At 40.3% G+C, this 25,629-nt stretch overlaps 3 protein-coding genes across 4 annotated transcripts; all 3 read left to right on the forward strand.

Moving 5' to 3' along the window:
- Positions 1-6,391: 6,391 nt before the first annotated feature.
- Positions 6,392-8,918, forward strand: bcl10 (BCL10 immune signaling adaptor). 2 transcript variants are annotated; one of them, XM_085139579.1, is made up of 3 exons: positions 6,392-6,888; positions 7,291-7,579; positions 7,710-8,918. In XM_085139579.1, the coding sequence occupies exons 1-3, from the start codon at positions 6,838-6,840 to the stop codon at positions 8,111-8,113; spliced, it is 744 nt and encodes a 247-aa protein (XP_084995705.1). In that variant the 5' UTR covers positions 6,392-6,837; the 3' UTR covers positions 8,114-8,918. The 2 variants fall into 2 exon arrangements, with proteins under 2 accessions (XP_084995705.1, XP_084995704.1); XM_085139578.1 differs by having other exon boundaries at positions 6,394-6,888; positions 7,707-8,918.
- A 114-nt stretch (positions 8,919-9,032) lies between these two features.
- mcoln3a (mucolipin TRP cation channel 3a) lies at positions 9,033-18,742 on the forward strand. The gene is made up of 15 exons (XM_085139572.1): positions 9,033-9,290; positions 9,770-10,001; positions 10,094-10,261; positions 10,391-10,544; positions 10,775-10,856; positions 10,932-11,028; positions 11,136-11,235; positions 12,795-12,907; positions 13,748-13,897; positions 14,058-14,159; positions 14,260-14,382; positions 14,496-14,702; positions 14,819-17,782; positions 18,423-18,511; positions 18,603-18,742. The coding sequence occupies exons 2-13, from the start codon at positions 9,795-9,797 to the stop codon at positions 14,954-14,956; spliced, it is 1,641 nt and encodes a 546-aa protein (XP_084995698.1). The 5' UTR covers positions 9,033-9,290; positions 9,770-9,794; the 3' UTR covers positions 14,957-17,782; positions 18,423-18,511; positions 18,603-18,742.
- Positions 18,605-25,628, forward strand: ssx2ipa (synovial sarcoma, X breakpoint 2 interacting protein a). Its single transcript, XM_085139567.1, has 13 exons — positions 18,605-18,743; positions 18,973-19,136; positions 19,315-19,524; positions 20,050-20,160; positions 20,259-20,394; positions 20,477-20,552; positions 20,642-20,822; positions 22,757-22,907; positions 23,043-23,179; positions 23,509-23,682; positions 23,790-23,907; positions 25,168-25,321; positions 25,479-25,628. The coding sequence occupies exons 1-13, from the start codon at positions 18,710-18,712 to the stop codon at positions 25,621-25,623; spliced, it is 1,791 nt and encodes a 596-aa protein (XP_084995693.1). The 5' UTR covers positions 18,605-18,709; the 3' UTR covers positions 25,624-25,628.
- Position 25,629: the final 1 nt, after the last annotated feature.

The raw sequence follows: 25,629 nt of genomic DNA on the forward strand, positions 1-25,629 counted from the left end.
TGTTTGTTCTCCCTCTTTGAGAGTCCCCATCCCCTTTTATCCACTTCAAGCAGATCTGACGTAGACTGAAGAGGTGTCCCGAAAGTATGAGAGGAATGCTTCTCCACATGTCCTCCCATGAGCCAAGCAGAAGTTTCTCCCTCCCTCCTCTCACACTCACTGTGCCAAGAACCACCCTGTGCAGCTTCCACTCTGCCAGGGCTTTCTCTCCGGTTTTACTGTGTAATGCTTTCTCATTTCCAAAGAAAGCAGATATTCTTGAGTTTTCGACCATTAAGATTCTCCAGAAATAAAACCTTACGTAACATGCAAAACAATGGCATGGATAATTCTTTGATTGCAGTGCTGGGAACTGATTTTATTCTGTTTCGTGACACAATGATTGCACTATTCAGTCTATATCACTGTTATGAAGGAGCTCTTTTGCTCCTAACCAAGACTTTACCAGCTGGTGCTGGACCATATACAGTGGGGCAAAAAAGTATTTAGTCAGCCACCGATTGTGCAAGTTCCCCCACTTAAAATGATGACAGAGGTCAGTAATTTGCACCAGAGGTACACTTCAACTGTGAGAGACAGAATGTGAAAAAAAAAAATCCATGAATTCACATGGTAGGATTTGTAAAGAATTTATTCGTAAATCAGGGTGGAAAATAAGTATTTGGTCAATAACAAAAATACAACGCAATACTTTGTAACATAACCTTTGTTGGCAATAACAGAGGTCAAACGTTTACTATAGGTCTTTACCAGGTTTGCACACACAGTAGCTGGTATTTTGGCCCATTCCTCCATGCAGATCTTCTCAAGAGCAGTGATGTTTTGGGGCTGTCGCCGAGCAACACGGACTTTCAACTCCCGCCACAGATTTTCTATGGGGTTGAGGTCTGGAGACTGGCTAGGCCACTCCAGGACTTTCAAATGCTTCTTACGGAGCCACTCCTTTGTTGCCCGGGCGGTGTGTTTTGGATCATTGTCATGTTGGAAGACCCAGCCTCGTTTCATCTTCAAAGTTCTCACTGATGGAAGGAGGTTTTGGCTCAAAATCTCACGATACTTGGCCCCATTCATTCTGTCCTTAACACGGATCAGTCGTCCTGTCCCCTTGGCAGAAAAACAGCCCCATAGCATGATGTTTCCACCCCCATGCTTCACAGTAGGTATGGTGTTCTTGGGATGCAACTCAGTATTCTTCTTCCTCCAAACACGACGAGTTGAGTTTATACCAAATAGTTCTACTTTGGTTTCATCTGACCACATGACATTCTCCCAATCCTCTGCTGTATCATCCATGTGCTCTCTGGCAAACTTCAGACGGGCCTGGACATGCACTGGCTTCAGCAGCGGAACACGTCTGGCACTGCGGGATTTGATTCCCTGCCGTTGTAGTGTGTTACTGATGGTGACCTTTGTTACTTTGGTCCCAGCTCTCTGCAGGTCATTCACCAGGTCCCCCCGTGTGGTTCTGGGATCTTTGCTCACCGTTCTCATGATCATTTTGACCCCACGGGATGAGATCTTGCGTGGAGCCCCAGATCGAGGGAGATTATCAGTGGTCTTGTATGTCTTCCATTTTCTGATGATTGCTCCCACAGTTGATTTTTTCACACCAAGCTGCTTGCCTATTGTAGATTCACTCTTCCCAGTCTGGTGCAGGTCTACAATTCTTTTCCTGGTGTCCTTCGAAAGCTCTTTGGTCTTGGCCATGGCGGAGTTTGGAGTCTGACTGGTTGAGGCTGTGGACAGGTGTCTTTTATACAGATGATGAGGTCAAACAGGTGCCATTCATACAGGTAACGAGTGGGGGACAGAAAAGCTTCTTACAGAAGACGTTACAGGTCTGTGAGAGCCAGGGATTTTCCTTGTTTGAGGTGACCAAATACTTATTTTCCACCCTGATTTACGAATAAATTCTTTACAAATCCTACCATGTGAATTCATGGATTTTTTTTTCACATTCTGTCTCTCACAGTTGAAGTGTACCTCTGGTGCAAATTACTGACCTCTGTCATCATTTTAAGTGGGGGAACTTGCACAATCGGTGGCTGACTAAATACTTTTTTGCCCCACTGTATGTATGTATGCGTGGCAGCTGAAATGCATGTGAACATAGCTCCTTAAGGGATTTGACACCGGGCCACTGCAAGTTCTGACATAAATATTGAAGGAAAGCCACATATTTCTATGACTGACTGAATTTCTCCCTGAGCTGAAGCTCTGTTTAGACTGTTGCACGTTGTCTGCGAATAATATTTGTATTTTCCAGCCTTGCTAGTGTTACAGGTTAAATTTCCCTTCAGTCACCCTGTAAGGGCGTGTGGATGGAATTGAGTTTAACTTCAAGATTTCATAATGAGAGACGAGAGCCTCCTGGAAATGTTTGAAACTTGGTAATCCTCTGTTTAGTCTAAATAAGAGCAGTCAGAATGAGATGCTAGACAAAAAAAAAAACAAGAATAAAAAGAAAACCCAAGCAATGCCTGAAGCAAAATTCCTCTCAGGATGAGCATTGCAGGTTTCTTTGAAATAGATGCCAGGGTAAAAAGCATCTTCTTCCATCCACATCAAAGAACGAAGGCATTTATAAGGGAGAGAATACCTTTCCTTTCATTATAACCTGTGAGAATAAGAGGCTGAGCAGAGCAGATTGGCACAGCCGCCGTCTTATCTAACTAAGGTTACAAAGGCCAGTCTGAGTCAGCGCCAGCTCCGGCAGATGAAGAGCGAACAAGCGGGAGCTTGGTGTGTGACTGTTGTGGCTTGGTGTGGAAATTTCCTTCCAAAATTATAATATCAAGAATCTGCACAAACATGTTAGGTAAGAAGAACAGAGGTGGATGTGGAGGGCAAATTGCATGTCCTCTTCCCACAGTTCAGAAAATGAATGTGAAATAAAACAAGTGAGAAATTGAATCTTTCCTCTTTCTTAACATCCTAAAACACTGTTACCCCAACAGTTTGAAAGCCAGGGTGTCAAACACTAGGCCCAGGGGCCAAAATTGGCCTCACGGAGACTCCAGTCCAGCCCACTGGACAGCTTTAGATAAAAATGAAGGAAGGCATGAATCTTGGACTTTTAACTGTGTTTTCATAAGCTTCATTTTTGCAGGTAAAGACTTCAGCTATGGTCATTCACGCTACACCAAAGTAACTGGTCTTTTCTAATGGGAAACTAAGCTTCTTTACACTAAGACTGGCCCATGTAAGATCAAAGTTGGCTGTATCTGCTCCTCGATGAGTTCAAATGAGTTTGACGTCCCTGGCTTAAAGGAGTAGTCATCACTTTTTCGAGCAGATATCAGTGATGCTGAATATCTAATATGGCAGCAACTCAGTGCATATAGAAAGCAGAACGATACTTTAGCTATGACTGTTTCTGGAAGCCGCTGAAAGTTTATATTTCAAAAAGAAATAATAAATTAAAAAGTGCCACGCCGTATTACAAGCTGAACTGATCACTGTAAGTGAAACCTCCGCTCTACCTCAAATTTTCACATCATGTGCAAAAACAACAATCGATAAAATAAGACATTGACCCACGGGCATAAAATCAGTAGACTAAAAGTAGACAAATTATAAATAATAAAATGTGAAGAAAATCGTATTAGAAAGTTCAATGAAAGATGATCAAATTCAAGGAACATCCTGGGCTTCTTACTACATTTTACAAGATCCAGAAAAGCTTATTCATGTCTTTATGAATACAGACATTAGGCAGGGCTGCCTAATGCGATGCTCTTTTTATTGTCCTTACTAAAAAGACTGTTAGACGGCTCTGATTCTCAGCTCCCTGCCTTGACTTCCAGTAAGGTACAGATTTCAAACAAACAGCCCTAAATATATATCTGAGATGCTTAATGAATATGAACCCAGTGGGTCTCAAACCTGGTTACAAGAGCAGACAGATGTGAAACTAAAGAGGGCTTTATATACGTGTCTTGCAAAGAGGCGTATATAAAGCGTGCATTTTCTCATATCTTGCAATTCACTTAATGAGAGCGACATGTAATTACTTGAAAGTTATTGTGCTGGAGAGACCTTTTATCCTCCCACAGATACTTGATACAAGCCATGGGTGGACGTGCATTGCACAGTACTCTGCAGCGCCCTGTTAAAATTACATATCCCTGATACTTAATGGAATACACTCGAATGAGTAAGGTGGGTGGGCAGGTTATAATAGGCTGTATGAAAAAAAAGCTATAAAAGAAGTAATTTTGCATGGTACTTCGACTGAAAAGCACAAATACCTCCTCACTTACGCATATTGTAAAACCACAGTGGATGCGAGGTCACGGTGGTGTCTTGGCTGTTACGTGAGAGTGGGTTTTGTGCTGATATGAATGAAAGTCCCGTCGGTGACATCATTTCTATAAATGCCTTCTTTTCTTTTGTGTCTGGCTCTGCACGAAGGGCACTCTGGAGTCAGCACACTGGGTTCATTTGAAACGCACAGCTGGTTATTTCCAGGCTGCTGAGCTCTGCTGTCCAGCATGAATGAAGGGAATTGTGGCGAGGACAAGTGGGCACGCATTGTCTGTTTCTGTTAACGCTCATTCCACATTTTTGTTTAACATCTGACATTCTCCTGCTGCGATGAAACAGCAGCCAGACAGCTGTGAGGGGCTTTAAATCATTATTGCTGCATGAGTCCTGCGATCTGATTTACAGTTCATATACATTTCTGCTTGCTGATGGTGTTTTCACACAGCACATTACAGTACTACACTGCAGAGCATGACAAAACAAGCCTGATAACCATCTCCTCAGGCAGCGCCCGTCCTCTCTTTGTGCTATACTGCGATTAGGGGGAAGTGAAAATCTGTCTGCGTTCAGCCATTCTGTAATAGACTTCATGTTTACCAGAGTGTCAGATCACTTCTACCGCACAGCAATTCATTTTGTATATGTGAACTTTGACCCGGTGTTCTCTCTGAACTGCTGATGATTTTAATGCTATGACCCTTCAGCTTCAGCAGATTAGGTCACTGTTCTGTGACCTAATCTATGATACAGCCTCTGCCTGCTGAAAATTTACATTGTGATCATCGCATCTCAAAGCTCAGTACTACACTTTAAAATGTGTCCAGCTGCATGACTGACAGTAACAGAAATATATTTACTTGATGTCCAACTCTAATTCTCCGAGTTACTGTGCAGATTTTCCAAACAAGACCAGCAAACCAACAGTTTACATACAATCAGCTCCACCACAGCCAACTAACTTATTAAACCCTTAGTTGTTTGTGCAGTAGTAATAATCTTATTATAATTATTTTGCAGACGCTGTTTCAGATAGTTTAGTTTGTGGTGCTGTTGAGCTTGTCTTTGTTGCATTCTGAGCTTTTTTCCAAGGCTCTGTTCATCCAGTTTCTACGGAGGAACTTAGACTAAATATTAACAGTTTAAACTACAGACTAGAAGAGAACAATCTAATGTTCCGATGTCTTACGTCTTAGGTGCACATAAGAAACTGGCAGGCAAACCTCAAACATTTAATTTACTCAAGTTTAAGGCGCTTGAATTTTCTAACACTATTTAACTTCTACGCTGTTTTTCACAAGGAGAATTTATCTGATGGCAACAGCTACTTTGCAGTGGCTCCACATACAAAACATGCAAACAGATCGTAAAGCATAGACGTTTTTGTGAAGTAACTGAAAAGCCCTGCATCACATTAAAAAAGCCTACATTTCACCTCAGATTTGCGTCATTACAATAAATCAGCAACAAAAATTCAGAAAAAATTATAAATTGAAATTGAAATTAACTGAGAATCGCTCTGTACTTAAGTTACTTTGTAGATTAGAGAAATATCTTGTGCAGTAGCCACACAGTGCAGCAGGAGTGCCAAACTCAGCTTAGTTAATTGCCCACAAAGAGTAAACTAGAGTAAACTAGTAAAGTAAAAAGCTCATATCCCTCCTGCTTCTTTAAAACCCTGCCAGATTACAAGTGGTAACATTTCCCTTTTTTTCTTTTCTTATTTAATAAGCAACCTTGAGATCACTAAAGAAAAATAACTGCAAAACTATGTCTCAGTTTTTCCACATTCATCAATATTATCCGTACACTAAATTTTACAGATCACAGTGGGAGGACACCTGGCCATAGTGATTTCTTTTAAATCTTTCTGATTCAAACAACTAGTGTAGATCTAATAATACTTTAAACTATAGACGTTTTCATCCCCACTAACTTCACTGCAGGTGTCCATGGGAGCCTTTAAGAGGGCCACTTCTGTGCCCTGGACCACATGTTTGACATCACTGGCCTATAGTTTACTGGGTTTATTTAGGCAAGTGTAACACTTACTTTTCTTTGAATGAATGCTGTCAGACTAAACTAAACCTGCCAAACGTGGTGTTTGTATGCAAGAAGGTCCAACAGCGCCACCTAATGGAGTTATCGAGAAACGCGCGTGGCCATGGTCGGAAGTACAGAAGCGCAAGAAGTCGCACATCAGAACTCAAAGCGAAGAAAGTTGCTCAGTTTGGAGTTGTTCTGGTAAAACAGGAGAAATCTTGAGGTGAACTTGGACTTTTTTATTCACCGTTACCGGTTTAAACCAGCGCTGAGTGTGAAACCGACGTCTCTGCCGTGTGTTGACGTAGTTAAGCCTCGACACAATCAGGAAGTCCGGGGATTTTTTTTCCGTTGTTGAAACAAAAAAAGTTGAATGGATAGTCGATAGACCACCTTTTATCGATTAATAATAAGGTGTCATCTTATTTAACTTCTATAATTTATTGTGTTGTGTTTTAATCCACCACGACGAGATTATTAAAATAATCTTCAATCGTTACCACCTGGATTTTCACTTTGCGGGGGAGAGGGATGGATGCTCCTCACCTCACTGAAGATGAAATGGCAGAGATAAAGAAAGACGTGAGTATTATACTTCAGGCACGCTCTGGCTTCCTAACAGATGCCAGATCAATCTGATAAGGGGAGCCATGTGGAAACAGATTTACTGCTAAATATATATTTATGCTTTGCTTAGCGCTATAGGCCTATTAAAAGGAGGAAATGCCCCCACCACACCCTCATTGTGCCCTCACCATTTCCACTTTCTGTAGGATTTAACAGCAGGACAATAAGATGGACGTTTAGGGCACATCTGGACACCCAGCTTACTTTGTATGTGCCACAGAGAGAGCAAGTGCAGGCCTGCTGTAGTCTTTGATTTGGGGGAAGGGGGGTGAACCCTGGACTGTGTGTTTCCTGTTCATTGACACCTCACTTTGCCCTCTTTTCATCTGCCCTCCGTGACTTCCTGTGGCTCTCCAGGTGCTGACCAGATTGCGGCACTACCTCTGCGATAAAATCAGAGCAGATCGCCACCTGGACTACCTGCGCTCTCGCAGGATCCTGACACGAGATGACGCAGAAGAGATCAGCTGCAGGACTACGCAGACCAAGAGGACGGCCGTGCTGCTGGACATACTGGCTGAGAACCCCCGCGGCCTGGATGCCTTGATCGAGTCGATCCGGGAGATGCGCTCGCAAAATTTTATCATCACTAAAATCACAGACGAGGTGCAGAAGGCCAAAAATGAGAAGATCGAGTCCCTCAGAGGTTAATACGCCCATTTCTAAAATAGTTGTGTGTCTGTGTGTGTGTGTAATGCAAAAAAGTGCTTAATGCGTTTGTTCTTTATGCCTTACAACTGTTCCCCTTTTTTCCCCCCTCTTCTATTACTCAGCAGCAGGAGCTTCCAGTTCCTCATCTGACTCCACTTTCAGCACTCCAACCTCAACCAGCGACCTCCCGTCAACATTTTCAAACAACTCCACCTTGCTCTTTCACCCGGACAGCGAGAAAAGCCCTTCCAACTCAGATGTGGGCACCTCACTCGATCTGCTGTCTTCGCAAAAAGCTGGAGACTCCTCCGTGGCTTGCGCCAGCATCGCCACGCCTTCCACAACTTCATCCAGCCTCCCAAAGCCCGGAGACCCCGGGGCGCCTCCTCTGCCGGACGAGGTAATGGTCGAGTCCCCCTCCAGCATAGATGCTGGAGCGCCGGGGTGCACTAGCAGTGGAGGCGATCCAAACTTCCAGCCCCTCCGGTCGCGCTCCCTCACGCCAACTTCAACTAGGAGCATCTTTTAGGAGCATATCTCAATAAGACAGTTCTCAACCGGTTAAAAAGACAACCACAACACTCACTCTCTCGTTTTCAGTGATATTCGTGCCTTCGATGAGGCAGTTGGTGAGAAATTGCTGCACATGGGCATATACTGTATACTACCACTATATTAGCTAACTTTTAGAATGAAAATGGGGGCATTTTCTCATCAGCTAGGCTGGGATAACTTTTAAAGATTGTTTTTTTGTTTTTCAAATGGTGCCAATTTGTTACCAAACCAAACCCTAGGGTATGGAGATTGCCTAGTTTAAAATGGAAAATATGACTAAAATGAGACAACGGTGCCATCAAAGAAGAAAGAGGAAATCTGCGCGTGCATCAGATGCATTTCTAACGTGGTTAGATTTCCAGCGTGATGTGTCAGGAGTGAAGAAAATGTGACTCACCTTCTCTAACCTCTCCTACTCCCCTTCTGTGACAGGAGGTGTGATTTTTCTGATGAGCTGTAAAGGCCGAATGCAGTTTCTATGTTGTACACACTTGAACGACTACTTGAGCATATATATATATATATATATATATATATATATATATATATATATATATATATATCCATGTGTGTGCGTATAAAGAGCCAGTCTTGGAGCAGAACTCCAGCTCATGTTTTTCTGTTGTTTGTTTTCATGTGTGTGCATTAAGTCATCAAGAATTTGCTTCATGTTTTTGTCACTACAATAGTCTTGAATTAATAAACATAGTTTCAGTGACATCCTATTTCTTTCTTTATTCACTGGTCATGTAATAATAAAACTAAAGGTTGTTCATATATGAACTGGGCTTGTGTTTCTTTTTTCCTTTTTTCATTGTGTGGTTGATTTCCTGCAGTGATTATGAAAAATCAAAATGTTAGAGTGCCGATAATTGTTAAAATAGGGCATCGACTGTCGAGGTCAAAATGAAGTTATTGACAGGCCTCCAACGTCTAAATGTGTCGTCAGCTTCTGGGTGCGCAGACGTGCTTTTTTTTTTTTTACTTCTGGAAAAAACTGGAAAAGCTACAAGTGGCGCAGAGGAATGACAGTCATTGTGGTGACGGCTGCAGTGCTGACTGTATCACCTGGTTTTTCACACACCGCTGAGAAGCCCTGAGTGTTAGACTGGGTGAACTTTGGGTCGCTGGTGCTCGGCGAACGCTAACAGGTATTTAATTTATTATCATAATTATATGTAGAGTGAAGTTTAACTCATGTAGTTAGCATCTGATTTAAAAATATATATAACATATAATACCTATATGTTATATAGGTATTATATGTTTATGTTATTATATGTTAACATATAATAACATCCAATATAAGCAGCTAACTTTTATTTATTAAGCAAAAATATGTGTAGTAATTGTTTTCACACACCTCTCAAATCTGTACATTTCTCTGGTACTGATGCTCCCTGTTGCAGGAAGCCCTATGAGCTAAAATGGGCCAGTGTGTGCTAACCACACAGCTGTGGTTTTGTAGTGTGTTGTGGCTCAGTGTTGCATAATTAGTATGTATTGAAGTATAACAATTAAACTATAAAGAAGAGAAAAGTAGCAGTGTACACAGGCTGGAGAACCAGTTAGATCAGGATGACTGGAATGGCCAGATGCTTTCTTTATCTATTAAACATTTCTGATGCAGGTGTCACAAAGCTGCCTTCAGTCTAATGGAGGACTCCAAGCAGCTTTTGGCTGCCAGGTCAGAGGAGAGTCAGCGAAACGGCTGCTGCGGCTTAGATACAAAGACGGTGGAGGTTTTCAGACGGAGGCTCAAATACTTCTTCATGAATCCCTGCGAGAAGTACAGAGCCAGGGGTCGGAAACCATGGAAACTGACGATACAAATATTAAAAATTGCAATCACTACTATCCAGGTAATCCTTTAGTTACGTGTGAATGTGTACAAGGTCGGGAGCTACTTGTTTTTTACCTGTGAGACTTTCTTTCTCCCCCTGTTTCCAAACAGTTGGTGTCTTTTGGACTGAGTAATGAAATGATGGTGACTTTCAAGGATGAAAATTTGATGACATTCAGGAATCTGTTTCTCAAAGGATACAAGGATCACCGGCACGGAAGCCTTTCCCTTTATACCAAAAGAGATGTGAATGAGCACATTCACTACATTATCAACAGGGTACTGAAACCTTTGTTTAATCACCAAAGGTTTCAGTATCAATCATCAATTAATCAATCATCTTCTATTTAATTCTAATTTTACACCATTAAAAGATGTTTTCTGTTTTCTCTTTGTCTGTTTTTTCAGTATACCAATCTCCAAAACCTGACTGTAGGTAATCTTGCATATGAGCTCATTAATGGCGACTACACTCCTCTGACTTTGTGTCAAGTGTTTTATAGAAACAGCACCATCGATCCTGAAAACGACACCTTTGATATTGATCCGCATATTGATAAAGGTACAAAAACATAAAGTAGCTGCAACACTGTTTAGGTCAATGCTTAATATTCCGTGCAAGATATATTTATTGAAGCTGATTCATGGCAAGAATGGAAAATAATCACACTGTGCACTTGTGACGTGAAAAGAGGAAGCTTGTTCTACTCTTCACAGGGATTCGTGCTTCATCGTTCCTCTGCTAAATAATACAAACTGAAATAATTTCTGAACACATTTTCTCCACCACAGATTGTATTTCCATATATCCTATGCAATCATTGAGCAACAACACTCTGGCAACGCATCCCAACTTCTCTTTGGATTTCAAAAGGTGGCTAAACTAAAAATATTGGTTTCATGTCCAATGATAAGAGTGTTGGCTGCTAATATATGTTTGTGTGTCCAGGCTGCTATCTGTGAACATCTACCTAACTCTGAAAACCATCAATCTGCAGACTGTGCGGCACCACGAGCTACCAGACTGTTATGACTTCCACATAGTGGTTGGTGACACTATCTGAAAAGTGCCACAATCTCAAAGATATATTTTCTATAATATTTTAGGAGATCTTACAAGCTCAGTGACGAACCATCCTTTGTTTTTACACAGATCGTTTTTGACAATCGTGCACACAGCGGAAAGATAAAGGTTGATATTGAAAATGATGTTAGAATTTATGAATGCAGTGACTGGAACGTGGAAGGCACATGTGAGTAGAAATAGTACTGAGAGACACCAGGAAGCAAAATATTTGTTAGTGTTAGTCAAACGCCAGCAGGGGGCACAGTAACACTTTTCTACTTTTCATAATACAGCTGTGTTCAGACTCATAGGCATGAATGTCATGGTCATTTTGTGCTTTTAATGATTTCTTTGAGGTGTTCTTTTTCCAGTGTCGAATGATTAAAAAAGGGAATTGGATACAAAAGGGGTTTTTTTGGATTAGGTCAAAAGTATAATAAGTGGTGCAGAAAGTTCTACAATGTCTTTTAACTCAGCAAGTCTGTTAACTTCATGTTTGTGACTATGGCTGACTAAAGCTGGAGCATAAAAAGGATTGGTTTGACAGCCCTCATTGGACTGACCAATACTCAGAACAATGGAAAAGTCCAAGGAATTGTAGATTTACACAGGCTATGAAGCTGTGTTGGAGCCATTTCTAAACAAGTGCAGATTCCAGGATCATTAGTTCAAACAGCAGTATGTTAGTAAACTTATTTAACATGTCACTACTTTGCCACGGTCTGGAAGAAGACCCAAAACTGTCACCCACAGATAACTGTTAATGGATAATTGTTAGGATGTTCATGAACCACTCAAGCCTACTATGAACTGGAAACTGCTGGGACACCAGAGTCACTGTCCAGAGTGAAGTGAGTTTTACATCAGCATGTACTGAGAGGGTGTTGACCAAGAAAGAAGCTACTGCTCCCAAATCAACACCTTTAAGAAAACCCAAATGCATTCTGGAGAAAAGTTTCAGATGTTCAGACCAGATAGGCTGACCTATTTGGCCACAGTGGTGAGGGGTAAGTTTAGAGGAATAAAGGTGAAGCTTTCAAACCCAAGAACAGTGTACCAACTGTTTTTCCTGCCACTGGTACTGGTACATTGTACAAAATGGGTAGAATAATTATAATGATGGAGAAGCACATCCAAATTCTTCAACGTCGCCTCAAATCGACAGGTAGATGGTTGAAACTTGGGCACAGTTAGGTGTTTCAAAAGGACAAACACATCAAACTGGATTTGGAATGGATAACATAGATGATAATTTAATTTCTCATTAGAAATTTTTGGACTATGCTTGAAAGCTGGGCCCATGTCATGAAACCAACCAATTCAAATGAACCCTACCAATTCTGCAAATATGGTCACATATCCAGCCAGAATTACACGAGAAGCTTGTTGATGGCTAACAAAAGCATTTATTTGAGGTGCAACTCACTGAAGGACATTTAAACAAATATTAGTGGGGGTGTATATACATGTTTGAGCTGCTATGTCTAACTTTGACCCTATGTGGATTTGAGAAAATCCAATGTAAATCCAATGTCGTACGCTGTACAATCATTCCACCCTGGAAAACAAACAGTTCAATCAAATCACTAAAAACCCCAAATTACTATGACATTCATGCCCATATTGAGTGTACGTAATCTTTTGATTGCAACTGTACCTGCATGATCCAAGAAATGACAACGGTTATGTCTCAGTTTTATAGACACAGAGCCCCAAAATATTAACACCTGACCTCAAATATTCTAGCTGGGAAGAACGATTATCTCCTCTTGTCGTTTGATTCTGTGGTCATCCTCGCCTGTTTCGCCTCTCTCATCCTCTGCATACGATCTGTCGTCCATGGCATCCAGCTCCAGTTTGTAAGTATCACCACACAAATACTTTTAGCATCTGGCTCAGTTAAGACACTAAACAGCACCCGAGGCAGGCCATAATTATAGTTGATGAGGTCAATCAAGTAATGTTCTCTATACTTTTGGTGAGGGGCTTTACATACTGGTAACATGATGTCGTTTTTAAGAAGAGCACATATAATTTTGTGAAAAACTCTTGAGCCACCTTTCATTTCTTTATATTTTGCGGGGAAAATGGGACATAGGTGCAGAGATTTGTGGAAACATACAAACATGTTGGCATGACCACCTTTATTCTTCTGTCTATCAAGATGATTTGACACTACCACTTATTTTCAGTCTAGTCCTTCTGTAATTTGGCATAACTCTTGATAGCCATGCTTCAACCTAAGACTGTTTCTGATGAGGCTAGATGCACTTTCAGATATTGTTCTTCAGCTCTAGATAGTTTTTAGGCCTGCCACTTCTTTTCTTTTCCCGTTTCCTCAGATTTTTTTAAGGATACACTGCACACCATAAAGAGATATTCCAAATTATGGCATAATAGCTCTTTAGAAATCACCTTGTTATTGCAAAAATATATTTTATGCCCGTTATCTTTGTCATTTTTTGTAAATTCAACTTATGAAATGGGAACAATTGATGTGTGACATGTTTTAACAGACTGCCAATATGTGTAGACCCAAAAACATAGTCGGGTGACTCAAGATTTTTGCACAGTATTGCTTTATAGTATTAGCTAATAGACTAACATGTTAAAATGTGCCTGTTACTACTGCCTGTAGTAACATCTCATTAGCTGACTTGTTTGACAGTCTGTTTGTTTGATAAATTTCTTATATGTAGGAGTTCAGCATATTTTTCAGTGCCTACTACAATAAAACTGTGTCCTGGTCAGACCGCATGGAGTTTGTGAATGGCTGGTACATCCTCATTATTGTCAGTGACATAATGACCATCACTGGATCAGTGCTGAAAATTGGAATACAAACAAAGGTTTTCTCTTTTTTTCTTTTAGAAATCAGTGAATATTTTCTAAATGGTCTGAAATCAGTATGTAAAAACACATATACTTGGCCAATAAACACGATTCTGATTCTGATGTAAAGGGTTGCAGAATTATCAAATTTATCAGTAGTATTTTTTTCTTTTGCAGTTCTTAACAAACTATGACGTCTGCAGTATCTTGCTGGGAACAGCCACGATGCTTGTCTGGGTTGGTGTGATTCGTTACCTGAGTTTCTTCAAGAAGTACAATGTAAGACTTTCCTAACAGTGCCTAATAAAAATTACTTTATACAAACAAAGAGCAAATGCATTTCCAGAGGGACTGGCATTTTTTTTTCTTTTTGTTTTAGATCTTAATCTTAACCTTGAGGGCGGCATTGCCCAATGTGTTTCGATTCTGCGTCTGTGCAGCCATAATCTACCTCGGGTACTGTTTCTGTGGCTGGATCGTCCTTGGACCTTACCACGACAAAGTATAAACACTTTAATTCATATTACAGTACAAACATTAGGGTGATCTGTTCCGACATTATTTCCAGAAACATGATGTCAGAATGTTAATCGTTATTTAAACATTGTTTTACAGTTCAGAACACTGGCTAAAGTGACAGAGTGCCTCTTCTCTCTCCTCAATGGTGATGATATGTTTTCCACCTTTCTGAGGATGAGAGACAAAACCTACATGGTGTGGCTCTTCAGCAGACTCTACCTCTATTCCTTCATCTCTATCTTCATCTACATGGTGCTCAGTCTGTTCATTGCTCTCATCACTGACACGTACGAAACCATCAAGGTCAGTCCGAGCCACCCTGATATTTGATATCTTGCAGGGATGTAATTTACTGTTGAATATGAGCATATTTTATTTATTTATTTATGTATTTATTCTTATAATGGTTCTTTTTTCAGCATCATCAGAAAGACAAGGAGCCAGTGTCCCAGCTTCAGGCCTTCATTGCAGAGTGCATAGATCAGCCTGAGTCTGGACGATACCAGATTACTGACGAGTCGACCTGCTGCATGTTTTCAAGTGGTTGCTTTGGATAACAGGGTGTAGTGTCATCTTTTTGCCAAGTGTGAGCAACGAGTTGCCCTCATGTGACTGCAAAATGCCCCACAGGGTCCTGAGAGTCTGTATAGAGCCTTTGTTAACACTATTGGGTGATCATGATGGAATATCTTCCAACTTAAACAGATGTACTTTTACTTGAGTTTTGACTTTTTTAGAACTAGTAAATTAGCAAAGTTCCTATGTTAAGGACATGCTGATATTATATGGCCACATTATAAACCAATGTAACATCAATATCAAGCATTGCCGTATAAATATGTCAAATAATATTCTCTTCTTGCCAGTGTTGCATTCAAACATGGAGGGCAGATGTCTCAGACATTAGTGGAGAAAAACACTAAGAAGAACTTCCTCCTGGCTACACAACAACGATGTAACTTGGCGATCTTTTATATACAAGCACTTAAGGAGAAAATTTAAACATCTTTCTATTTTCATAATCATTTATCCAACTTGGAGTCTTCCTACCCGAGCTGACATTGGTTGAACCGTGGGGTTCACCCTGAACAGGTCGCTAGTCCATCACAGGGTCAACACAGAGAGAAAAACAATCATTCACACTCACATTAGCACATATGGCCAATTTAGAATCACCATTAGCCGAACAAGCACATCTTTGGACTGTGGGAGTAAACTGGAGCACTTGGAGGAAATCCACACAGGGAGAACATGCAAAGTCCAACAGGGGGTACAAACCCAGAACCTTCTCACTGTGAGGAAACCATGCTAAAAGATGCAACTCTCAAATAAACTTCACAACTTAAATGCAAAGTAAAGTGAAAGTGAATTTCCTGAAACGTAATTGCTTTTCATCTCTTTATTTTGTGCTGAGCACAGGTTTTTTTTTTGTCAGCAATACAGAAGCATATCCTATGACCTGTATAAATTACTTTGTGTATTTTTGCTATACTTGTATTTTTTCTTTTGCACAAAATGTCAAATTGAGCACCTCATTTGGATAATAAAGTTTGAATTTCAGTACTGAGAGCTTCTTAGGATCAGTCATGTCCCTTCTGGATATATTTCAGCGCACCTTTAGCCATAACAGTGGCACCTATTTTAAATTTAATCTGACTTTTTTCTCACAAACATGGTCGGCAAAATATCTGAAAATAAAACATTTGTTTCAGCTGAATTAATTTTACCTCACAGCACTTATGACATGTACCAATGATGTCTCTGAACCAATCATAGCACAGAAGCAGCTCTTATAAAGTCATCAGTGACCTTAAGATCAGCAGATCTTAGCTCTGTTTGATCTCACTGCTGCTTTCAACACTGATGATCAGGACATTTCAACGCAAAGACTTTATGATCCAGTTGATTTAACAGGTTCCGATTCTTGATTGGGTCTCATTGTATTGTACCTAAAGGCTAGAGTTGGTTTTTTTTGTTTCAAATATTTGATTTAGATCTGCATAAATGAACATTCAATCAGGAGTTCTACAAGGGTCTGTCCTTGGCCCATTACTCTTTAACCTTTACATGCTCCTTCTTGGTATTACCATAGAGAATAATAATATATCCTATCATTCTTATGCAAATGATACTGATGTGCCTACCTTGTTCCACTGATGATTTAACCCCTGTACATAACCTAATAAGCTTCTCTGATGACATTAACTACTGGATGTCTACAAACCTTTTGAACAGAGCTGAACAGAGACAAGACAGAAATATTTGTAGTTGGTCTAGAAAGTCAGAGACAGAATTTTATTTTTTACACTAATCATCTCTTTTGTGAGTAAGTTGAGAATCTTTGCATTATTTTTGGACAATGATCTTAGTTTTGATAATCATATTAATAGGTTATCAGAAGTGCTTTCTGTCACATATCAAAAGTTAGAAAATTCTCAAACTGGCTCAGGGAAATTGGTCCTTATAGTCAAATCAAGAAGTTTAGACTAGTGAAACACACTATTTACAGGATTGTCCAATTTATCAGTTGTACAGTTTCAGCTCGCCCAGAATGCAACAGTTAGAGTCCTTATGCATACACAGAAATTTGAACATATACTTCAATATTGAAGTCACTACACTGGCTCTCGGTTCAACACAGAATTTCCTTTAAAACCCCCTTTATGGACTAATCCTTCTGTTAGTTCCTAAAGCTCTCAGTGGTTTGGCCTCTTTGGACATCTCAGACGTGTTTAACCCAAACAGACCTGCAGGACATCAGCTGTTGCCCTATTCTTTGGGAGGAGCTGAGTGCTGACCTGAAGTGAATGACCTCTGTCACTCGCATTTTAGTTTTTTGTAAAGTTCTACTCTCTTGTTTTCATTGTCTTGAGGCATTATCTTCTATTTCAAGCACAATGAGTCTATGTGTAATGACAATTAATTTGGCAGCTCTATATAAATAAAGCTGTCAAAACAGGCTTTATGTGTAGTAATACCTCCTGCAGCCACAGGGGGCGCGGCAGTGACATTTATGACACCTGACTGTGGCACCTGACGGCATTTCTCATTTGCATAATGTACACCCAATGCACAGCCCTCATACTGGTTGCCTAACAACGGTGCCACCAATAACAATGCAGTTTGATTGGACGACAGCGGAGGAATAGACTTCAAAAAAAAAAAAATACAAACGCCGCAGCAGCCAGAGTCTGCCCATTAACCTGTGGAGGTATTTGCTGGGCTGTGTCGGGAGTTTTGATACTTATTGCCGCTGTTGACAGGATGTTGACTGGAGTCTACACCGGAGTTGGAGGTGTTTTCAGGGAAGGAGTGTATTAACCGTGCCAGCAGCAGCACGGAGGTAAACTGTTGGATTTAGTTGACCCGTTTCACGCCCTTGAGTGAGTATCTTTGTAGTGTTGTCATGTTAGCATGGCTATTATCTTGTTGGCTAACTAACATCACGGGGGAGAAACACGGCATGTGTGAACGTTATTTATGCTTAGCAGCGTTAAGCTTCTAAGGTATTTCTCTATAGCCATGTAGAGGTCTAGCAAACGACACAGCAAAGTAAGCAAGCATGTTTGCTGGACTACGTACGTTTAAGCAGCTCCTGACCTTAAGCATTGAGTGTGTCACGTCGTAGCACGTCTGACTTTATCGCCTCCCCAGTGTGTGTATTTCTAGATAAAAGCTGTGTAAGCTCTCTGCTTCATTAGATAAACTGGGAAGAGTTGGCTTGTGAGGCAGCAGACATTTCCCATGATTGGTGGTTGCGTCCAACCGTTTTAACACGCCCCAGCTTTTCAGTGCGCCGTTTTTTCTTTTTATTCATCAACACAATGAACCTGTACCTGAATGCAAGTCACGGCGGTAAGGCTGTGGGAGTGGCCCCTTTAGTTTAGTGTGTGGTTCAGCCAGTTTCACCGAGCATGTCAGTGATTAAAGTTAAAAAACAAACACGTAGAACAAATGAGTCTGTCAGATTTACTCTCTGTAATGGATTCTCTTATTTTTATCTCTGTAATCCTTTGGTTTGAGGCTCAGATCATCTTACAGCCCAGCAGTTTGGATGCCAGTAACCAATAGGAGCACCCTCCTAAAACCCATTTGAATCCCCCTCCAAACGGGTACACATCTGACAGTTAATCCTGTGAGGATGAAGCTTCGGCTCAGATTATCTGCTGCTGGTCTGTCTCATGACTTGATGCTCTGTTGCAGCGCTCTGTTCCAGTGCTGTCCTCTGATCCACAACCCCCGGCTGCTTAATCCATCTCCCTGGTGACAACTTATGACCTCGTGTCCTCGTGTCCTGATGTGTTGGTGATATGGGAGAGTGGTGGACAACTGAGGCATCGATGGGTAAGTGTGTGTGTGTGCTGAAACGATGCATTTGATAGAGCGCTTCAAGAATAGCAAGTCCCATTAGCTTTTTTTTCTTTTGGGGGGGGGCTCTTTAGAGATGACCCACATTTTTGTTCTCATTTCTCATCTGCAACCTAATTCAAGCCTCTCTTTAGAGGAAGAGAACAGTAGATGTAATGTTTCCACAGTTTCAATATTTTTCCCTTTCTTTGTTCTGTGTTTACAGAAAACTATGAGATATCCAGCATATCACATGTTACGATGTCACCCTCGAGACAGAACAACTTTGTGTCATCGTACTTGTTTCCCTTGGCAAAAAGCTCCTACAGTGTAATAAGTGCCTTTTGCACAGAGGATAACATTCTTCAGTGCATTTCATACATCAATCAGGTATGGAAGGCCCTAGGTTTATTATTATTATTATTATTATTATTATTATTATTATTATTATTATTATTGATTGTTATTATTACTACTTGAAGTGTTTGGTTTATATGGAAACTTTTTATTGTCTCCAAAAAGATAACCCCTAGACAAGGACATACTTTTAATTTCCATCCCCCCACAGGAGCTCTCCTCACTGGGCCTCTCCTCTACGTATATTGAGGCCACCTCACCAGAGGGGACTGGCCTGAATGCAGTGCCGGCTCTGAATGCCATGTATGAGCTGCTACAGATTCACAGGCGAACTATGAGCTCTGTAGAAGGGCTTGAGAAAGAGCAGCTAAAGAAATCCAGCACCATGGAGCTTATGCAGACGAGCAATACCAGACTCAAGGCATGTATAACCGCTGATCTTTCTGTTAATGTACTTCCAAGAGAGAAAGTGTCTCTTTCGTTTCTCTGTGGAGCCAACATTTTATTTCTTCAGGCTATAATCTGCGTACAGATGTCTTGGAGTAAAGGTGGAGTTATGCAGTGTCACATTTTGTCACCTCTTAGAGATATGAAAGCATGGTAGTGTGTATACACTATGAATATCCCCACTGAACATTGTCAGTCAAGCAAAGACAGACCTTTTAGAGCTGTGTGCTGGGAGGTCTTGACGTGCTTCCTGTCACTTTGATGGTATCTGGTTGTGATGCATAGTCCCTGTTTTTGTTTGTTTGTTTGTTTGTTTTGGGTTTTTTTCTAAACATGCTGCTAGAAAAAATAAAAGTCATTTGATTCACATAGAATTTCATTTTATTATTATTTATTTATAGTGTATTTTTTAGTTTATTTGATTATTTAATTTGATTTATAGAAAATCTTCAGACGGCATATAACAGTTTTACGTCATGTATCATGTGTTTCCTTCCAGGATCAGTTGGAACTGTCAATAAGGGAGAAATCTGGTCTGCATGAAATGGAGAGGCAGCTGCAACTGAAAATTAAGACTTTGCAGAGCTGCTTAAAAACAGAAAAGGATGAGGTAAAGCTTCTTCTCACACTGTGGTTTTGTTACTAATACTAGTTATTTCAGGATGCAAAAACCTGACAGCTTGTAAATAATCAATTATTTCTGGACAGGTCCAGAAGCTCCAAAGTATCATTGCTAGCCGTGCCTCTCAGTACAGTCATGATGCCAAAAGAAAAGAGAGAGAAGCTGCAAAGCTCAAAGAGCGCCTCAGCCAGCTGCTGGTTGACAGAAAGGATAAGAAACTAGGTAAATGTGCTTAACTTAAACAAACCATGATTTGCATAATTTTGTGTCAGTTCTGTTGGATTTTCTCTTTTTCCTCAAATAGCTATCGATGTACTGAATTGCTTGGGACGGTCAGATGGGAAAAGGGGTCACTGGAAGACTGCAAAAGCGACAGCCAGGTATTTTGAAAGTGAAATTCATTTAACCATGGAAACTGAAAAATGTGTAATATTATTTACATAAACTGATCTGTCATTGATTTCTGCAGCCACGAGGGTGAGATGTACAAGTCTTTGCTCAGTGACTACGAGGCAAGTCAGAAGTCTTTGATGCTGGAGAACGCTGAGCTTAAGAAAGTCCTCCAGCAGATGAAGAAGGAGATGATTCATATCCTGAGTCCACGCAGTTCTTCTGGCAGAGGAGCAACTGCTGATGACAGCCAGGAGCAGGTATTTGAAACACACACACACACCTCTGGTAGATGGGTTTGAAAAGATTGATGGTTCTCTTATGGGGAGGAAACCATCCAGATGGTGAATCATGAACTTCATATGTACATTAACGTGTCAGGGGAAAAAATATCAGATTATATTTTAGATTGAAAGTTTGGTACTGGCTATAATATTTATCCTTGCAAGGTGTCACAATAATGTGATGGTATCTATTCACAACTTTTACAGGCCTACCTTATGAATAAAAGTCTTACTATAAAACTAAAAATTGTTTAATCAGTGACCCAGTAAATTGTTTTGTGTTGGGTTGTTTTGTTTTGGGTTTTTTTACCCATATTATTAGTCCTTTATTTATCCAGGTAAAAAATCTCATTGAGATTAAAAGTCTCATTTCCAAGAGAGACCTGGCATCATGGCAACAAAAGTCACATACCACATAGGTATATAACATTTAAAACAAATACAATATCCCATACCAACATGTGTAAAATATACAGTAACAGATCAAATTAAGAGTACATTAAAAACAATCACACTGAGTAAAAGAGCTGTTCTCTCGTTCCTTTAAGACAGACTTAAACTCTCCCAAGGTAACCAATTCTGATAATTTCAGTTCCTTCTGCAGATTATTCCAGGAAGCAGGGGCAGCGTATTTAAAAGCCTTTTCCCCCAATTCTGTTCTGATTTTTGGGACAATCAATTGTATGATATTGTGCGAACGAAGGCTGTATTGGTTGTGGTTTTTACACATAAACACATAAATAAGATGGAACCAGCCCATAAATAGCTCATGCACTGAAATTACCAGGTTGTTATGTTTAAATCATTTTGGACTTTGCTTTTTGGACAGTAAACCAAAACATAAAAGAAGAAGAGGACTTTTATTGCTGTTACAAAACTCAAGAGCTGGGTCTTGTTTCCTCAGCAGTAGGTTTAATTCAGAATTGCAAAAGGCGGGTACTTTCTTGTCACTGCATAGCTTGTTAGTCCAGAAAGCTGTTCAGGGCTTTGTTGTAAATTACTTTAGATCATTAGAGGTGGGAATCGCCACACCCCACAATACGATATTATCACAATATTATTGTGATTTTTTTTTTTTTTTTTTTTTTTTTTTTTTTTTTTTTTAAACACTACTTTATGTTGCTATCAGTCTGCAGTCAGATAGGATCAAGTTGGTAATCACATGCAATCTGTTCCTGATGAGACAGAAACTAACTGTGATTTCACTTCTAATCCTGTCAATAGAAAGTCACATTTAACAGAAATTCACATTTAACTATTACATTTCCATTGGCAGCTGGTTGAGTGAAATTCTCTCGAGTTGTGCTCACTGACAAAGCCTCATTCAAATTGATGGAAACAAGGTAGCAGTTAGTCTGCATTTATTGTCTCCCCTAGAGTGATTTCAGTCAATCAAGTCAGACTGCAACTGTTTGTAGAAAGGTTACCTCGTATAAGTTGAGATGAGCCGACTTATTCATAGCATTTTCATTTATTTAAAATGTCGATATTTGGTGTCACTGTATCTATACAATATCGCCATAGAAAATTTATGTTCCTACATACGTATGCACATATGGTAGTGACAAGAATCCCTGAGAGTACAACAAGGAATGAGACGCCACCATGTGGTGTTACTTGTTGTTGAAGTAGAATATTTAAGCAGACCAATACGTTGTCTTGCCAAATGGACTCAGCCAATACACCAATAGATCATACCTGTAAGCGAAAGTGGTACAATGCTTTAGTCTTGTTACCATATTAAATTGTTGCTTTTGTTTGTTTTTTTGCATAGAGATACTTTCAAAATACAAAGAGCGCTAAAACTGGTCCATAAATGTTTACCAGAGTATCAGAAATGACATGTCTGAAGTTCAGATCTCCTGATTTCCTCCTTTTAAGCCCACTATATTGTTTTGGCTGTTTTGCAGCATCATGATTCAGATGGGGAGGAGAAAACAGGAGACACCAGCAGAGAAACTCTGGATCAGTCCTGTGAGCATGCCAGGGAGCAGCTAACAAACAGCATCCGTCAGCAGTGGAGGAAGCTGAGGAACCATGTGGAGAAATTAGACAGCCAAGGTAGATTCGGCTTGGACACAATGGCACAACTTTAAACATTTTTCATCTGCAAAACCTTTCTTTTGTAGCTAAATGTGTCATGCCTGGAAACAAACCAAAATTATCAGCTTATCCATTTGGTTTTTGTTTGTCAAGTCTCTCAAGTGCAGAATCAGCTGGAGTCTAATAAAGAGATGATACCTCTGGAAACCCACGAGGATGAGATGGAGAGGATGAGGTGTGAAGTCCAGCAGTGCAAAGAGTTCATTCATGCACAACAGCAGCTACTTCAGGTCAGCATCTGATGAGAGGCAGTCAGTGTGTTTACAAAGGGGGAGACGTGTGTGTGCACGAGTTCTTACTATCTTGGTGGGGACCAAAATCCAGTTCCCCACGGGGTTGGAGGCATTTTTCACACTCAAAATGTGGTTTTACTGTCAGGGTTACAATTGGGTTATGGTTAGGTTTAGGCTAAGGGTTAAGGTAAGCAGCTAGGGAAAGCATTATGTCAATGGGATGTCCCCATGAGGATGTTTCTGGCCTGTTAGTCAGTATCAAAAATGATTTAGGAACATTAAGAAATAATGTGGTATCAAAGGAATAACCACTCCTGCTTTTGCAGCAACAACTCAACACCTCGTTTGACGATGAGACTGCCGCTCTTCTTAATGACTGCTACACACTGGAGGAGAAGGAGCGTCTCAAAGAGGAATGGAGGCTCTTTGAAGAACAAAAGAGAAACTTCGAGAGGGAGAGAAAGAACTTCACCGAGGCTGCTATTCGTCTGGGCCGAGAGGTACTGAAGGCTTCTGATTTGGTCCCGTAGTTAAATTGAGCACACATTGTGATGGTGGTGGTGCATTTATGTCTTTGAAATCATTTGTTTTATTTTTATTTCGACAGAAAAAGGCCTTCGAAGAGGATCGCGCTTCATGGCTCAAGAATCAGTTTTTGAATTTGACTCCCTTTACAGACGGAAGGAGATGCTCCTCATCAGATGGTCACAGTGCCTTATCAGTTAGTAAGTTGGTGCAATTTAAATTAAGGTGCTTTCTGGAGTGGGCGGTTGAATGACGTAGCCTCTCAGTGGTTAAATGTTTTACTTACTAATATGGCTAAAATTGGGCACAATTGCAACCCCATTTCTGAAAAAGTTGGGATGCTGTGTAAATGCAAAGAATTTTTTTTTTATTTTTTTAATTCCAGATTTTTATTCAGGATAGAAACAACAACATAGAAAGCATCAAATGTTTTAAAATGGACAATTGTAAGAAAAATATTCACTCATTTTTAAATTCGATGCCATTAACTCGTCTCAAAAGTTCAGACAGGGCCGTGTTTACCACTGAGCAGCATCCCCTCTTCTTTCTATCAATCGTCCATAAAATCTTACGAGAGAACAGTTTTCCGCTTTTCCACAGTCCATTTAAAAGCGTTTTAATCCATAGAAGATGTCAGCATTTCTCGATCGTGTGCAGATATGGTCTCTTCTTTACATGATGGAGCTTCCACCTGTATTTGTGGGCGGCACAGCAAACTGTGAGAGATTTCTGGAAGTTTTCCTGAGCCCGTGCAGTGACTTCCATGACAGAATCGTATCTGATTTTCATGCAGTGCTGCCTGAGAACCCAAAGATCAGACATCCAGTGTTTTCAGCCTTGTCCCTAGCACACAGAGATTTCCCCAGATTCTTCCAATCTTTTCGATCTCATTTACTGTAGATGATGACATATTCATGGTCTTTGCAATGTTATTTTAAGGAACACTATTCTGAATTTTGTGAACCCATTTCCATCTTTCCTTTCTAGAAACTCAGCCTCTCTAAGATGCACTTTTTCTTTTCTTTTTTAAAATGCACTCCATCATATTTCTGTTACTAACTAACCGATTTACTTGCGAAATGTTCCTCCTGCTGTTCTTTAGTACCTCCTACTGTTCCAATCTGTTGTGGCCTCTGTCTGAGCTATGAAATGTGTCACTCCCATCAAATTTAAAATGAACCAATATTTCCCCACCCCTCAGTTTAAACACTGGATCTGTTTCCTATGTTCTATTGTGAATACAATTTATGAGCTATCCAAATCATTGCACGGCTCCACAATATCACATCGCCAAGTCAGTCTTGTTTATTCAGTACCATCTGCTTGGGAACATCAGTGTGAAAACTACAAAAACTTGGTGTAGGAGAAAGACTAACAAATAATAATTTTCTAATACTGCATATGAACACCTAATGCATTACCAGAAAACTGTTGTCCTTAAAACACGGTCTGTATTGCAGGAAGTGAGCCAGAGGTCAGGATGTCTTCAGTGAAAGCTCAGCTGGCCAAATCATCTACCTACACGACGTTCTCCACTCCCAGATCTTCACAAAGTGCTGCTGTGCCATCAACTCCTGAACTTTACCAGACACTCCGCTTAATACCAGAAAGCAGGTATTAGTGAGTTACTAGATAACTGTTTTCAGGGATGGCATTTTATTCGTGCAGTGAAATGCTCTGCACGATATTAAATGTGAATGTCTTAAGAGCAGATGCATGACTCAGTGACGATAAGAGACTCTTACTTAGTGTATATATTTTTTCTTTTTAGTTCCTCCAGATATTCAAATCGAGGACTCTGGCAAGAGTGTAGCACCATTGAAGATGGAGATAATCGGGTCAAGGCAAAAAACAGAGGTCGATGCAGTGACTTGAGTATTTTCTCTATGGGTGAAGATGAGAACAGCCTCAGTTAAAGAACT

This window comes from Neolamprologus multifasciatus, chromosome 18 (assembly GCF_963576455.1).
Source record: "Neolamprologus multifasciatus chromosome 18, fNeoMul1.2, whole genome shotgun sequence".
NCBI lineage: Eukaryota > Metazoa > Chordata > Actinopteri > Cichliformes > Cichlidae > Neolamprologus > Neolamprologus multifasciatus.

Coding starts and splice junctions, on each gene's coding strand:
- ssx2ipa (XM_085139567.1), top strand. CDS start 18,710: ATGGGAGAGTGGTGGACAACTGAGGCATCGATGG. Junction 20,553..20,641: donor ACTGCAAAAGCGACAGCCAG/GTATTTTGAAAG, acceptor TGATTTCTGCAG/CCACGAGGGTGAGATGTACA. Junction 20,823..22,756: donor CTGATGACAGCCAGGAGCAG/GTATTTGAAACA, acceptor GCTGTTTTGCAG/CATCATGATTCAGATGGGGA.
- bcl10 (XM_085139578.1), top strand. CDS start 6,838: ATGGATGCTCCTCACCTCACTGAAGATGAAATGGCAGAGATAAAGAAA. Junction 6,889..7,290: donor TGGCAGAGATAAAGAAAGAC/GTGAGTATTATA, acceptor GTGGCTCTCCAG/GTGCTGACCAGATTGCGGCA. Junction 7,580..7,706: donor GAAGATCGAGTCCCTCAGAG/GTTAATACGCCC, acceptor TCTATTACTCAG/CAGCAGGAGCTTCCAGTTCC.
- mcoln3a (XM_085139572.1), top strand. CDS start 9,795: ATGGAGGACTCCAAGCAGCTTTTGGCTGCCAGGTCAGAGGAGAGTCAG. Junction 11,236..12,794: donor CTGGAACGTGGAAGGCACAT/GTGAGTAGAAAT, acceptor CAAATATTCTAG/CTGGGAAGAACGATTATCTC. Junction 12,908..13,747: donor ATGGCATCCAGCTCCAGTTT/GTAAGTATCACC, acceptor TCTTATATGTAG/GAGTTCAGCATATTTTTCAG.